This window comes from Populus alba, chromosome 15, assembly GCF_005239225.2.
Source record: "Populus alba chromosome 15, ASM523922v2, whole genome shotgun sequence".
Taxonomy (NCBI): Eukaryota; Viridiplantae; Streptophyta; class Magnoliopsida; order Malpighiales; family Salicaceae; genus Populus; species Populus alba.
The window spans coordinates 13,973,995-13,989,774 of record NC_133298.1 but is presented as its reverse complement, the minus strand read 5'-3'; the positions used below and the strand labels follow the sequence as shown (position 1 = coordinate 13,989,774).

The window sequence follows — 15,780 nt, the reverse complement described above, 5'->3', positions numbered from 1 at the left end:
TCCTAAATTAATATTTTTTATAATTTAAATTATTTTTTAATATTTAGTTTAATTACTATAAAAATTAAATAAAAAAATATCTCTAAAGTGCTTAGCGCGACAACGTAGAACTGAACTAGTTAACTAATATACTAAAAGATTTGATGTTTTTTATAGTGCTTTATTATTCATATAAATAGTGAAGCATGTGAATTTTTTTTTTTTTTCAAAATTTTTTCAATTAAATTGTTATAGCCTAATTAGATGAAATTAAATTTAAAATTATGATATAAAAAAAAAAACTAAATTAAATGAGAGATGATAGAATTTAAAATATTGAGAAACAATACATGGTAAACACCAAATTTGTGGTAATTTCATTTTTTCATATAAAAATTATTTTTTATATTTTCAATCTTTGAGACAAAGAAAAGGAGAGAGAAATTTACTAGAAAATGACAAAAGAAACAAAAAGTTGTTTGTTGTCACCATTCTAGGAGCTAAAATTAGGAGCGTTTATGGATATTGTTAGGTCGCGTATGGATCCATAATTGAGTTCATCCTAACTTTTGATATTTAACAAATTATAAACTTGATTCATTCAATTTTGTTGGACATGAGCAAGTTAGATATATTAGGTTATAGCACTAAATTTTTGGTAGATATTACATTTTCCATGGATTAGGCTTATATTGCAAATTTTTATGGATTAGACTTAATTAAAACTAAGATTTGTGCTTAATAAATTAGCTCAAAACTTGTTATAAGCTATAACAAAAGATTTAAGCTCAATATATAAATTGAATCAATTGACTAAATGGAATAATCAATTGCAAAACCATAAAAAAACATATAACAACAAACTAATTTGTAATATCCATATTATCGGTGGATTGTATAAGATATACGAGTTAGGTCGAGTTAATTGAGTTTTAAAAATCCTGACATGTAACCTAACCCATGATATCCATTAAAGGTGTTCAAGAAAACCGACCAGCCGATTAAATTGTAAAATTAGGAAAAAATTAATCGAAAACACAAACCACGAAAAAAAAAATTAATCAAACTGATTTAAAAATTAAAAAACTCACTCAGTCCAGTTCGGTTTTGGTTTTAAAAATTAAAATCGGGTAACATCTTTCCCGGTAAAAAAGCAATCATCTTGGGGGGAGACCTAATGTGCCTTAAAGGCTTAAACCCATTTAAAAAAGGGGAGGGGTATAAATAGAAATGTAACCTAACCTAATTTCCCTGACCCTAAAAAAGTCCCCACTTTCCCAGTAAAAAAGCAACCATCTCATTCTATCTCTCTTTTTGGCTGCCATCCCCCCGGTAAAAAAACAACCATCTTCTTTAGCTGCCATCTCTCCCGGTAAAAAAGCAACCATCTTGTTCCATCTCTCTCTTCGGCTACCATCTCCCCCTTTGTTTTAGGTGTTTAGTTTTTTCATTTTGGTTCTTAAATGCATTTTGTTTTTTGTTTTGCAATTATTGCTTCCATTTATTGTACTTCATCATCTAAAGTGTATAATCTACACAATAGAAACCATGGTGAGCTAATGTATAATCCACTCCACTTTTCTTGTATAGTTGTTTGAAGTGGACAACACTTTCTATATTAAGATTATAAGTGTTCTCCCTCATTTATCTATACTACTCACGACGGTATTTTTGAAAAGATTGGTGCACTCACTGCCTACCACTACCAGTGGTAGTCTCTTATAACTTACATAATTTTCTTGACTGACATATTTTCCTTTGCATACTCTGGCAGGGACGTTGAAAGAGTATAGTAAATAATTTGTTTGACAAATTTTCTTCTTTTCACCTTTTTTTTTTGTACTGGTTCTTGGTTCAGTCTATTTTCTTAGGAAACTTCATCTCCCAGTTTAGTTGGGATTTTTAGCCTAAATCAATTTGAACCGAACTCTTAACACTCCTAATATCCATTTTCTCAGGTGTTTTTGACCCACTATCATTTTTAACATTCACATTATCTAACTTTGACAAGTTAGGTCGGGCTAGATAGTGCAAATATTATAGATGGACCAATTTTGTTTAATACACATAACTAAAATGACCAATTTTTATGTCAAATGGTTTGTTAGACGAGAGGAGTTTCATGGTTGTGTTTCTGGCCTTCATTTTGTTAAAAAAAAAAAAAAAAAGAAGAAGATTGGAGTCTATTTAGATATGGTTGATTTTTTTTTTAAAGAGTGATTTTGGGGTTTATAGGTGGTTTATGAAGGATTTTATGGTGGTTTTAAAGCTTTTTAGGTACAAAACGACTTTAAAATTGGGTTTTTAGAATCTAAAAACTTCAACCATGATTTTGAAGTCATCAAGGTGATAAAAAATTGTTAGTGCAAGCGACATATTGCGTACTACAACAGGCAACCTTGTTGCTTGAATTTGTTTTTATAAAAAAAAAGCTAGATGAACACATTGTTGTTTGGTCTTGATGAAAAAGAAAAGGCAAGTGCAGGCCTAAGCTTCCAATCCAAGAGCGGTTAGGCTTTTGTATTCAAACCAATTTTTTTTTTTCACATTTTAATTAATACCCTCCCTTTTTTTATTTTTTATTTTTACTTTGCATTAGTTTTATTATTTAAATTTTCAATAATATCCTCTCTTCTCTCTTTCTTCTCTTTTTTTTTAAAAAAAAAATTATTTAGCTCACCTTTGTTCTTTTTTTAATTGTTTGTTAATTTTACAATCTTTCAAATAAACTGGGGTCCATTTGTCTTGAAATTTCTTCTTTTAGTATTTTATATAAATAAATGGTATCTAATGTTTTCATGCGAATAAAGTTTATTTTTTTTTTTAAAAAACAATAACCTTTAAAATAAAATAATTCAACTAGCTTGCAATTGTACTTGAAAAATACCACTAGTTATTATATTATACTCTATACTAAAATAGACGAGTCTTTCACCATGGATTCGTACAATGAAAGATCTAATTTTACCCTTTGGTGAGCAAAGTAACATGCTTTGAGTTTACAAGTAGTATGATATTTTCAATGGGACACATTGATCATTACTTGAAAGAGAGAGGTTAGACGGTATTTTTGAATTTTCTTTGTATAGTTTGATCACTTAATTGTCCTTTGTAGATAAAAAAAAAATCACTTGGGTTAAGGGGCTTTTTAGTCTTTAAACTTGATTTGTAAACAAATAAGTTACTTCATTACCCTTTTGAAAATTAAAATCAATTTTCTCTTTGACTTAGGGGCTCTTTTATCATTTAGATATGGTAATTTGGTAGTTATTGAGTATCGTTGAGGGCAGTAGGGTAATTTAGTAAATAAAGAAATTAAATTAAAAAAAATAGAATCAAGTGAATAGTGTTATCTGCCTTCAACGGCTCATGCAGGCGTCATCTGGAAGCCAAAATTGTGATTCCAAGACAACTTCCAAAGCATCTCAGTGTCTCTTTCACAGATCAACTGCGCATGTAGAACTATGGTGGCTAGTATGGTACGTGTAATGTTTTATTTTTTCTCTTTTTTCTTCTTTCATACTCGATTTTCATGCTAGAATTAAAAAAAATCAAATCAGCCCCTAAATTTTGTTGTACTAAAGATTTAATCCATATTCTCTTTATTACAATTTTTTTAAATTTAGAAATACTTTATGTAATTAAGGGGTTTTTCCAATTTTCATCTATATTCTCTTTGTTGCAATTTTTTTTTATATTTAGAATAGTTTATTAAATTAAGAATTGGTTTTTAATGTCATCCTTATTTTCATCTATAAAATTTGGTTTTTATTCTTTTAATTATATTTTTTTTAGATGGTTTTTGCAATTATTGTTTTTTTGCAACTTCATCATTCTTTAGTTTGTTTCTTGTCAAATCTAATCTTTTTTTTGTATTATTGTATTTTTTTTACCTTGCAAGTTTTTTTAGATTGATTTTTTTTTTATTTCATCCTTCAACACTTAATTAGTCAGATGTTTAGCTTCTTAGTTGAGTCTATATCTAAATTTAATGGTTTGTGGGTTTAAGAGATTAACCCTGTTTACAAAATTGACACAATTTCTTTAAGCTTTTATTTTTTTCCATCCTTTTGTTATTTTTTTAATTCACTTTCTATGTATTGTTTAGTTGTTTTGAAAATAACACAAGTTACCTTGTTGTTTTTTGTTTTTTTTTTTTTTTTGAATTTAGCTTTTTTGAAGGAATTTTGTTTTTAAATTAATTGATTTCATCCACAACATTTTATTTTTTAGGTGTTGAGCTCATGAGTTGAAGTCCATAGTCAAGAATTTAATGGATTGCGGGTTTAAAAGTTTAAGTCAGGTTTACAAAGTTCATTTGGGCTTACTTTTTTTTTTTTTTTCTTTTTTTTTAAGCTCCTTTTTTTTTCATGTTTCATCCTCTAACATTTTTTTTTTACTCTCTTTTTATAGGATTTATCTTTCTTTTAAAATAACAAGGGCTGCATTGGTTTTTTTTTTTTTTTTTTTCTTGTCTTTGTTAAATTTTTGCTTTTTTTAAAAGGAATTTTTTTTAATTAAATTAAATTTATTGATTTTAACCCCTGACATTTAATTTGCTACAATACTTGAAATAATTTTTTTAAAAAATTACTATTTTTTATTTTTTTTTTTATAGAAGTTATCTTGATATCATTATCTCGAGTTATGGAAATTCAGTAAGTTTATCAAGTTTAACTTCGAGCCTTTTTTTTTATTACTTTTTAATATTCTATAATTTTAAATTAAAAAATAAATAAATTTATATCATCTTGATATAATAAATGTACAAAGGGCCATCCGTCTAGTTTTGAAGTATTGTATCTCATTGGAATCCCACGTCACAAGGATATGACTCTTGGTGAATTCTTTTATGCAAACATGGAACACATGTCCTTGACCACAAGAGGAAGTAAAGTTACCATAACTTAGGCTGGATTTTGCTCCGTGTTTTCTTTGGCAATTCTTTAATAATAATAATAATAATAATGATAATAATAATAATAGATTCAGAATTCATGAAAATGTTGCTAAAAAAAAAGATTCAGAATTCATGAAGATGTCGGTAAAAAAAAAAAAAAAAACTACTAAGGGAACTCTACTTGTTAAATAATAATAGACAGCGACGTCGTATCTACTTGACCATACCACTCTTGATCAGTGGCTACAGTCAACTCTCTCTCTATTTGCATACAGAGAGAAAGAAGGATGGGAGTAAAGTCTGTATTGTTAAATTTGCTGCCATTTGCAGCCATGGTGATGGTGGAATGCCTTGATGTTGGTTTGACCACACTGAGCAAAGCAGCCATGTCCAAAGGGATGAGCCAATTTGTCTTTGTTGTTTACTCCAATGCTCTTGCCACTCTTATCCTGTTACCTTCTTTAATCTTCTACAGGTATATCTACTAATGCCCTTGACTTTCATCAGCAAAACCCCTAATCACATCCATCTTTAATCATTGATGTTGCTATTGAATTGTCGACCTTGCTTTTCTTTTTCTGGGCAGAACAAAGAGACCACCAGTCACCTTCTCCCTCCTCTGCAAGTTCTTCCTCCTTAGCCTTGTTGGGTAATGTCATATCATCCATGAAAGAGCTTCTTTTAAATGATTTTGAAAGTGGGTTTGCTTTTTATTTGCAGGAACTTCTTCACTGTGTGTTGTGTTTTGATTGTGTAGGATTACTTTGATGCAGAATTGTGTGTTCACTGGTGTAAGCTACAGTTCTCCTACCCTTGCTTCTTCTATGAGCCAACTGATCCCTGCCTTCACTTTCTTGCTCGCTGTTATCTTCAGGTTTCTCTCTTCTTTTTCTCACTGTACAAAAACCAGGCGGTGGGAATTAAGTAGAAATCATGCGCTTCTTCGACTCAAACAAAGAAAATCACTCTATGTGTTGATACTAAAACAAATTTCCAGTTTAAGATGTTTGTAGACATTTACAAGCGATGAAATGCAAAACTGAGTCGGGATGTTCCCTCTCTACAATATGTTGTTGAATTGTGGGTAGTAAACTCATGAAGCAAGCATGTTGTTGTAAGAGAAGTGGATGTTTCCCTTACAAATTTTAGCCCTTCAAATTCAGGATGGAAAAGCTAGATTGGAGAAGCTCAAGAAGTCGGATCAAAATCATAGGCACACTGGTATCAGTTTCAGGAGCTTTGACTATAACCTTGTACAAGGGCCCTGCAATAGGTGCCATAACTACCCAATCAAATCCTGAACCCATCCCTTCCATCATGTCAACAACAAATTCTTGGATCATAGGAGGCCTCTTCCTTGTAACTGCTGATTTATGCGTTTCAATATTTACTACTTTTCAGGTAATAGGCTCAAAATGTGTGGTTTCTGTTCATATTAATTGCCCTTGCTGAAATTTAAATGTTTTTTCGTTGAATTATACTTGAAGGCAGCAATTTTAAAGGAGTACCCTTCAGAGATGGCCATGGTCTCCTTCCTCTGCCTCTTTGGGACGATTCAAAGTTCAATAGTTTCCTTGATTGCAGAGCGGAACCCAAATGCTTGGAAACTGAGGCCTGATATTGAGCTCATCTCCATCATCTATTCAGTAAGCACATAAGAAAACATTTGACTACAGTTTTTCTTTCAGCCCTCTAATAAGAAGCTTTTTTAGGCTGTGGTTGGCAGTGTGGTGACGATTGGTGTAACAGCATGGTGCATACACAAGAAGGGGCCTGTTTTTGTGGCCCTTTTTAAACCTGTGGGGATTGCTACTGCTGCGTTTCTGGGTGTTATCTTTCTTGGCGACACACTTCATGTTGGAAGGTAACAGTCTCGTCTAGTTTACATCAGACACTTCCTTAGCTTCATGCTAGTTCTTCATACAGGAAAAGAGAACTACGACTATAACTAGTTGGTGTTCTTCTGCAGTATTGTCGGAGCAATTATAATTGTTGCTGGTTTCTATGGAGTGATTTGGGCACAATCCAAAGAGGACGAACATAGTAAAGTAAACAGACCCAGAAACCTCCAATCAACGTCGCAGAAGGCTCCTCTCTTGGAGAGCCATATGAACGCCTAAACCAATGTGAGTAGTTATAATACCTGTGTAGCTTGTGCACAAAACCGTGTAGGCATTTTTCAAGTTTCTACATTTTCTTTGTCGAATATCCCGTCAGGTGACCGTATTCTAATTCAGCACAATCAAGTAGAGTACATAGTTTTACTTCCCTTTTTTGGTACAAAGTTTACCATTATTTGGTCTTCATATGAAAAAAGGGCATTATCCGATACAATTGTGATGTGCTACCCATCTCTTGGGTGGATTCTGGCCATGCATTCTTGCAGTTCTTTTTTCTGTGAGAATTGATAAGGGCAAGGAACAAAAACATAGAAAAGAAGAGTCCACAACTCAAATACAGAGTTGTCGTCCCGCACCTTGTTGTGGTCTTTATTATTTGGCACCTAGAACTGGAAAGCATCCAGTGATTGCTATTCACAATGAGATGCTGGGAAAAACCAGCTGTCCAATGAGATATCAGCATTAAAACAACTCATGTAAAATGCTGGATGCATCAAAGGCACTACTCCTAACCTAGTACAGTAAAGTCCAGAAGCCTGTAAATTGCATTATCTTGTAGCCAACTTCTCAATATATAGGAATTTCAACATTCATAAGTTAAATACTCTTGCTGATAGTAAAGCAGCAGAAAAACAATGAAACTAAACAGACCCTGACAAGATTCTCCAAAACTTGTATCAGGTAAAGGAAAGAATACCGCTGCCAATAATACACACTGCAAGTTTTCCTCATTATGCTTGCTAAAAAGATTCTCAATCCTCAACACCATATAGGAAAGTTGCATCTAAGAAAGTAAAAACTAACAAGTCCACCATCAATTTTATAAATTATCCCCCAGCACAACCACAACCCCAACTCACCCCATCTTGATGAAGGTAAAGAGAGGGGAGTAACTGGGCTCCAACAAGAATATCGCAATGTACCTAGACTAAGACCCAAATTCATGGCTTAAGATCATCAGAAATTGCAGAAGGTATGCAGTGTGTGGTAAGAATATCTACAGTAGCTTCCTTAGCAGTCTTCATCCGGAGAACAACTATCTGCACCAAAGCACAGGAAAAAATATCAGCACCAGACACCCACAGACAGAGAACTAGTAAATATAGCAGGGATGCAAATGCTTGATGAGCATGCAAACACACACACACACACACTCAAACACCCCCTGAGAGAGAGAGAGAGTGAGAGGACCTGGTCATATTCTAGATCAAATTTCAGAAACTCATCGTCACAATTCTCGACCATGCTGGCCAAGCTCTTCAAATTCTTCACTGGCTTACCATTGAAAGCAAGAACCTGCATAGGTATATAATAAATTACATCAAAAGAGAGGTAGTTCACCAAAAAATAGGTGAAATCATAGACAGGCTGTACCAACTCAATGACAGAAATAAAAAACACCAGTTACAAGACTGTCATTCCTCACCTGAGTGTTAACAATGTCCTCATACCCAATATTAATGTCAGCCACAAGCACCTGCCAGAAATTTTCCAGGAAAAAAGAGTTAAAGTGCAAGATCAGCAGAGTAGAATAGTAGTCATATGAACTGACACGTATGCGCATGCAAGAGAGACCTGAGAAACCACAACCATCTGCTCATCTGGGGATTGTGGCATTGAATGCAAAAGTTTGTCCAAAAGTTTGACAGGAGCTTCAAATTCATATTCTTTGCCATACTGCACATTTATGCAGAAAAGAACAGGGGTGATGTAAAATCAGTTAACCATGAAAGTACATATGATGTTAAGTATTGCATTAAACTGAGTGTGTGTGTGTGTGTGTGAGAGAGAGAGAGAGAGAGAGAGAGAGAGAAAGGTAATTGGCATTAAACTGAAGCTGCAATTGGCAAAAGGCTAATATAAAGGTAATTATTTTGCTCTTCAATGTCCATAAAATTAAGTTCAGAATATAGCAAAGTCATAGGCATGGAGAATTATGTTGGAATAGATAAACATGCAAATGCAAGCTACAGAAATAAAGGCTCGGTGAATGAAACTTGATACTTTAGTTGAAAAAAATAAACAGGAATCTGTATATTGCAACCCTCAGAACAAGCTATAAGAAGTAAGAACAATGGCTAGCAAAAGGTAGAAGCATTACTACAAAAGTAATCCATTCTAATTACAATTAATGTTTTCAATCCCAGGTTACAATGGTAAGTTACAAAAGGACAGCAGAACCAAAAGACAAATCCAGGAAAGTTTGATGGAACTCACCAGTGACCTAATTAGATGAAAATCCATTTCAATAAGTTCTGGGTTTGGGGATTCAGTTACACATTAGCACATGTTCATTAGGTGAACAGGTTTAGTAAGTTTAGAACTCAGCTTGAATAACAGGGTGATGCCCAGAGTTTTAGTACAATTAAAATTGAGTCCTTGTACTTCTAAAATCAACACATTTTCTCTAATGTTTTAGGATGTGGTGAAAGTTTAATATCCTATCATCCCAAGTTCCAAGAGCCAACAAGAACCATGGTGTTGGTTTATAGAAATAAGTTAATACACCTACTGACAAGAAGGGGCAAAGACTCAATGACAATAATACAAATTAGATTATGTAGTGCTACATAAACCATAACCTCTGAGTTAAAGCATTTGCACCAACGAATACATGAAAACTTGCACAAAAGAACGAGAAGAAAGTTTAAGGGGCCTTGTCTCTAGCACATAAAGCATACAAGTTAAAAAATATCACGTATAAGTACCATAGTCAAGAAATAAAATCAATATAGCACAGCCATTGCGTCATGTACAAAAAGAATCAATCAGTCGCTTCATAGAGCACCAATTAAAAATGGAAGCATTTAAGATTTCATCACAATAATATTACTAACTAATAATAAGAGAAATCATTGGGAATATCAAGAAAAAGTATAGGCAAAAAGGGAAAGGAAAAGTGAAATATGCACCTCAGAACGAAGATAAGGAACAGAAACTGTCGTGAATACAAATCCTGCAATGATATAATAGGATGGAGGTTTTCCCTTCACATGTGGAGGAATTAGCCTTCTGTGAGTTGAGAGTTTGATGACAAATTCTAGAGTCTTGGAATTCCGAAGAACTTTGATCGCTGCATTATCCCCAGTATACTTTTGAGAGATAAGATAGCTGAAGCCAATGCGCTCACCATGCCGAAAGGGAACTGAAATGTCAACAATAAAAAGGGGTGAAATTTCATGCCAAAGAGAATGATGCATGAATTACCTTTGTATACTATCAGTTCCTAACAAAGCTTCAGGTGTCTGTTTTGAACATAAGAACTTATACACGAACCTGTTCCATCATTAGCAATATCTACCCCATCAAAGCTGAGAATAATGTCTGATGGCTGCAAGACTTCAGATTCTAGAGCAGTGGGATCAACTCTTCTGATACGAACACCCTTCTGATCAGGTTTCATACCCATTGCCATACGCAAATCTGGATTTTCCATCTTCTGCCATTCAATCCCAAGAAATGGAAATCCTAGCATGTAAGGGATGATCATCAGACTTTAACCAGGATCAGTAAGCAATGTGATACTACTAAAATATACACAAAGCAACTTAATTACACAGTATATATACACTTGTATACAACGCCAGGACCAAATATGTCATAACAGTTAACCTGTGTAGGCTCCATTCTTCTCATAATCTTGGATGAAGTGCTTGATGACCGGTGTTGGTATAACATACCCTATATTCTCAGCATCTTCATGTTTAAGGGACTGAAACGCAATGCCCACACATTCACCTTTATCATTAAAGGCAGGACCACCAGAATTTCCTGAGTTTATAGCAGCATCTATCTACAAATGAAACCATGAGAAAGGTGTGTAAGGGCAGTAGTTCAATAATTACAAAAAAACAAAATGCAAGAGTTTCAACAATGTTACTTGCAAACCCAGAAGCTCTGTGGATCCATGGACATAAGATAGGATCTCTATCCGTGATACAACACCACTTGTCACAGAAATTGTGTCCCCTCCGATTGGGTAACCAACGACAGTTACAGCATCTTGAAGAGCAGGCAATTCTCCAAACTCAACAGGTGATACCCCTTCCCAGAACTCATCATCATTGACTGTTAGCAAGGCTGCAAATCACAAAAGGAAATTTTGCGTTGAGCAAAATGTTTTATCCTATGCATCCAACAAGGTATATAGACTTAATCAACCTTGTTCCGTCATAAGAGAACTACAATTCTAATTAACATCACCTGGTAGAGCTACTCCTACAATTTTCTTTTCATCACACCCATTCCCTTACCACAGGAAAGCTTGACTACTTGTGGGATCATCTCTTGTCCTAACATATAATCACCTAAATCCCTAATTGCCTCCAACGAAACTTGTATGAACTCTCCTTGCGCATCACAGTCACTATTTCACATCTAAACAGAAATTGAATAATTACACCATTCCAAAAAAACAAATGCACATACAAGTTATCCTAGCCCATAAAAGCTGACATTTTGCATTCAATGCAAGAAAGTAATATGCAAGAAAAACCCAACTCATCAAACAGAAATAAAGTTTAGCATCAACAAAACTAAAAATTGATCAAGTGCATATATTTCTCGAAAATATGCCCTAATCACACCAAGATACTTGCTTTCTTCGATGTGCATTACAACCCACTTTTAACACAGGATATAGTAAACAACATGAGCCTAATGACAATAATATTTACTTATACAACATGAAAAGCTTGAGTGTTTACCAATATCACATTCGGTTCCGATAGCAAGAACAGTAGCCAAGTACTTAGTATCAGAGCCACGCTTCTTAAGCTTAACCTGTGTATAATGCTCCACAGAATGCGCATTAGTCAAAACCCTCCTCCCTCGAATAACAAACCCACTACTACTCGAACTATACTGTCTCTTCCTCTGCCACGGAAGCGAGAAATTCGGCTCCGTATGCACACAAAACACCTTTACCACAGCATCCATCGCCGGCAACACCCTCGCCACGCCTTCCCCCGGTGTCGCAACCCCAATCTCCCCATTAGTTAATGGCGGGGGCTTCTCTGGTGAGTGCTTTGGTCGCTTCTTAGGGCGGCCGCGGCGGTTTTCGAGGTGGTTGGCGCTGGTTGGGGTGGTGGAATTCACAATTTCGACATTGTTGACGGAGAAAACCTCGTCGTTTGAGGTGGGTGTCGTAGGATCTAGGGTTGTTTGGGTTTTAGGTTTGCGGCCTCGTTTCTTCCGTTTTCCATCACTGCCCATTGAGAAATGGTTTAAGAGTTTTAGGGTTTTAGGGGTTTTTTTTTTTTTTCTTAGGTTAGATTTTGTAGAAGTAAGATTGAATGTCAGTTTAATGATGTGATAATTGTGATGTTGAACAGGGCCAATGGACTCAATGGAGAGGAGAAGCTATAGTGGATTTATACTTTTTAAAATACTATTTTGGAAAAATTACACTAATTATTTTCTTCACTTATTATTACAATATTGTTATTTTAATTAACGAATAAAAAGTTTTTATATTAAATATTATAATTTTACCACCATCTTTTTGGGAATAGAATTTCAATTGAGAATCGTAATATCGCTTCCAATGCCTTAGTGGCTCCCAAAGAAGCCTTTGAAAAAAAAGCAATAATCTCATTATCATTCCTTATAATAAACATCAGACCTTAAAGTCGCAAGCTCCATACAAGCTTTCAAATGAAACCCAGAAGCTTTATCCCAGACTTTTTCTCCTATATAACATACAAGCATTGTGAAGGGGTTTGGAATGGATATCGATTGGCAGGTGAGTTTTTTTATCTTTCTTTATTTATTTTTCTTGATTTCTTTTGCTTTTGAAGTGTGGATTTTATGTGATTCTATTGCTCTATCTTTGCAAGCTTTTTAGCTCTTATCCCTGAGTCTCTTACTTCATTGCTTTCAAGTGGTTTCCAAAGAAGGTTAATTCATCTTTTTATATCTTTTTATGCTTTTATATATCTTCCCCCTTTTTTTTTTCGTTGCCATGATGTTTCTTATGTCAAAACTTTGTTCCCATCCTTGGATTTTTCTTAAAGAGAAGAGCTAAAGAGGCATTGTCCTCCACTTGAGAAGCGTTTATTTTTCTTGGTGCTACCCCTAGAAGATTATAGATTGCTTGTAAATGGCCAGCTAGCAGGGATTGTGTATGGAGAAGCAATGTGAATCATACACGTCTTATTGAAGTCAGAGGAGGACAAATTGGGTGCATGAGAAAGATTAGCTATAATGGTTCCCTGGTGGTGGCACTCATTTCAAGCATGGAGCAGCTGATGAACTTAAGTTTCTTATATCACTTATTCACTTTTGAACTGGTTACTTTATCGTTTACTACAGTGGCAATGATACCAGTAATTGATGATATTTCCAAAACTCAAGCACTATAATGTTTCATCTCCAATGATACAGGTTAGGAAATATGGTAACTAATGATACATGTGATCCATGTTCAGCTGGGGTTGTTCAAGTTCTGGATGTTAGCTATGGTTTTGCTAGCTTCTCATCTTATCTTTTTCCTTTGGATATACAAGCAATGTTTTTGGCTCCCAAAGATGGCCATAAAAGTTAGATTCAATTTGCTTTATAACGAGGAATCAGTGCCATGACTTCTGTCATTGCCAGAGGAATCATACCCCTCTGGCTCTTTTGAGAATATTCATTGTTCGAGGCGTGTTTGCCTGGGTGTTCTATTTTCTGGATTTGGAGCAATTTATAGGTGTTAACCTAGTTTTCCATTCCTTACTTCTTTCATATGATTTCTTTGAGATTGCATTTTATATCAGCACCAGGCTTCAAACCATGTTCATCTCTAATTACTTTAGGAGTCAACCCAATATCCTCCAGTTCAGGTCAAGTAGCTCCAAGGTAAAGTTCTAGGGTTTTTCTTATTAAAACAATCATTTTTTTAAGGTTTTTAGCCATTTTAACTTCATTGATTGTTGGTTGACATGGCTTCTGTGTTTTTAAATGGTTATTTGGGTTTAATTGGTTCTTTTACTTTCTTGAATTGTATTTGACAAGGGGATTGTTGCTTTGCTTACAAGAAGACATTATTAGATCTTTTTTGGGCTACAAGAAGAGACCAAATTATGGTAAATTTACAAGACTACAAGGAGAAACTAGATTACGGTCACTGTGTTGCTGTCATCGCATATGCATCTTTGAGGGAGATGATAAAACCTGGTGCCTTGACTATTATATCTCCTATGATTATTAGATGGTTAATTGCTTGCCATTTGAATTTACTTCTTTTGCTAATATCTTTAAGGGTTAAGTGAAGTTTCCTAGACATTTTTATTATTTGAAGGCCTTCTGTTTTGGATTCTGGGGTAATATACAAGACATTTTGTACTAGGAGCTGAAGTTGTGGCTTCCATACTAATGTTTGTGATAGTTTCTGGTATTCTCATGGTTCTTTTCCTGAACATATCAGTTAGATTTTGTGAAACTACTTAGATGTTTGGTAAATGTTGTCATAGTTGTGTTGTGTTTTTTACACAAATGGTTGATATCCATACCAAATTTGCTGGAGATAAGGAGATTCTAGAAAAGCTACAGAAAGAGTTTGATGTCTAAGAGCGTGTTTGGCAGTGTGATAGCGGTTGTTTTTCAAATAGTTTTTCGTGCCGAAATACATGCAAATGATGTTTTTTTATTTTTAAAAAATTATTTTTGACATCAACATATCAAAACAATTCAAAAAGTACAAACTACACTCAATTTTAGCAAAAAAAAAAAATTCAAAATTTAATGAAACGCAGGTACAAACACAATGTCAACAGTGTCTAAACCAAATATTTCTCTATTGACCATGCTATATTCCTTGGCAATATCATTGTCAACATCAACAACCTCCGCCATTGCTAAATCTCTGACTCTGTCTTTCTCTTATTTGTTTTTAGAAAAAAGAAAGAGAATATTATCTCTAAGTATCAAAGCTTGTTGAATGAAAGCAAAGTCTCAATCTTCCTCGGACACAAGGGTAGAGAGAGACAGAGTGTGAATTGGAAGACAAAAATAACAGTAAACCACATAAGTGCTTTCTTAAAAACCTAGCAAAATTCATTCTTAGAAAACCAAGCGTATTCGCCATACAGTATACTATGATTTGCTTTTTAAAAAACAGTGATTAAATTTCCTGTTACTAGAAATAATATTTTTTGCGCCCATCTTACTTAATCTTTACTTATCCCTGTACCGATCCTATTGTTCAATTTAGATAATTTGCAATCTAGTTATCTTTATATGATTATGCATGAAGCACTAATAATCATAACTTATTTCTCTTGAAGGTCTAAGAGACCAAATCATGTCTAATATAATATATCATAAATATATTATTCCATATTATATTGTATCTTAACTTTTCAATTCAAATTATCGAAACTATGAAAATAATATTGGCCTCTCTTTTTTATTTATTTATTTACGTGGGTGTCTAGGCCAGCTTGCGCGCACCACGATTAATACCACGGTTCACTGAACATCCTGCAAACCCAGTGAGCATGTAAGGCACCGCGGGGGTGACAGGCATGCACAGTGAGATTTGAACCCTGGTGCAGAGAAAAGGAACAAGCCCCTTCCACCACTAGCCCAAGACCCTATCTTATTTCAAAGAGATGATGCTAATGGTGAAAACATATTTCAAAGAGATGATGCTAATGGTGAAAACATACACTAGGTGCACTCAGGATTGCTACAATATACTTGAATAAAAAATACATGAAGAATTAAATGGATGCTTGATTTTGTAAAATAAAATTTAATTTTATTAATTTAAAAATAAAACAACAAGGATTAAATTTT

At 34.1% G+C, this 15,780-nt stretch overlaps 2 protein-coding genes across 5 annotated transcripts; one reads left to right on the top strand and one right to left on the bottom strand.

Moving 5' to 3' along the window:
• The first annotated feature begins 5,098 nt into the window (after positions 1-5,098).
• LOC118051991 (WAT1-related protein At3g28050) lies at positions 5,099-14,230 on the top strand. 4 transcript variants are annotated; one of them, XR_012168064.1, is made up of 9 exons: positions 5,099-5,354; positions 5,466-5,528; positions 5,637-5,753; positions 6,043-6,280; positions 6,367-6,525; positions 6,592-6,743; positions 6,849-7,005; positions 12,333-12,742; positions 13,108-14,230. XR_012168064.1 is itself a non-coding variant. In XM_035062797.2 (8 exons), exons 1-7 carry the CDS (start codon positions 5,167-5,169, stop codon positions 6,997-6,999), a joined length of 1,068 nt encoding a protein of 355 aa, XP_034918688.1. In that variant the 5' UTR covers positions 5,099-5,166; the 3' UTR covers positions 7,000-7,005; positions 12,333-14,230. The 4 variants fall into 4 exon arrangements, 1 of the variants encoding a protein (XP_034918688.1); XR_012168063.1 differs by having other exon boundaries at positions 12,845-14,230; XR_012168062.1 differs by having other exon boundaries at positions 12,837-14,230.
• On the bottom strand, positions 7,575-12,342 carry LOC118051990 (protease Do-like 9). Its single transcript, XM_035062796.2, has 9 exons — positions 11,706-12,342; positions 10,880-11,079; positions 10,612-10,792; positions 10,276-10,467; positions 9,912-10,144; positions 8,575-8,676; positions 8,426-8,476; positions 8,191-8,295; positions 7,575-8,039 (listed from the first exon to the last, which is right to left on the bottom strand). The coding sequence occupies exons 1-9, from the start codon at positions 12,211-12,213 to the stop codon at positions 7,941-7,943; spliced, it is 1,671 nt and encodes a 556-aa protein (XP_034918687.1). The 5' UTR covers positions 12,214-12,342; the 3' UTR covers positions 7,575-7,940.
• Positions 14,231-15,780: the final 1,550 nt, after the last annotated feature.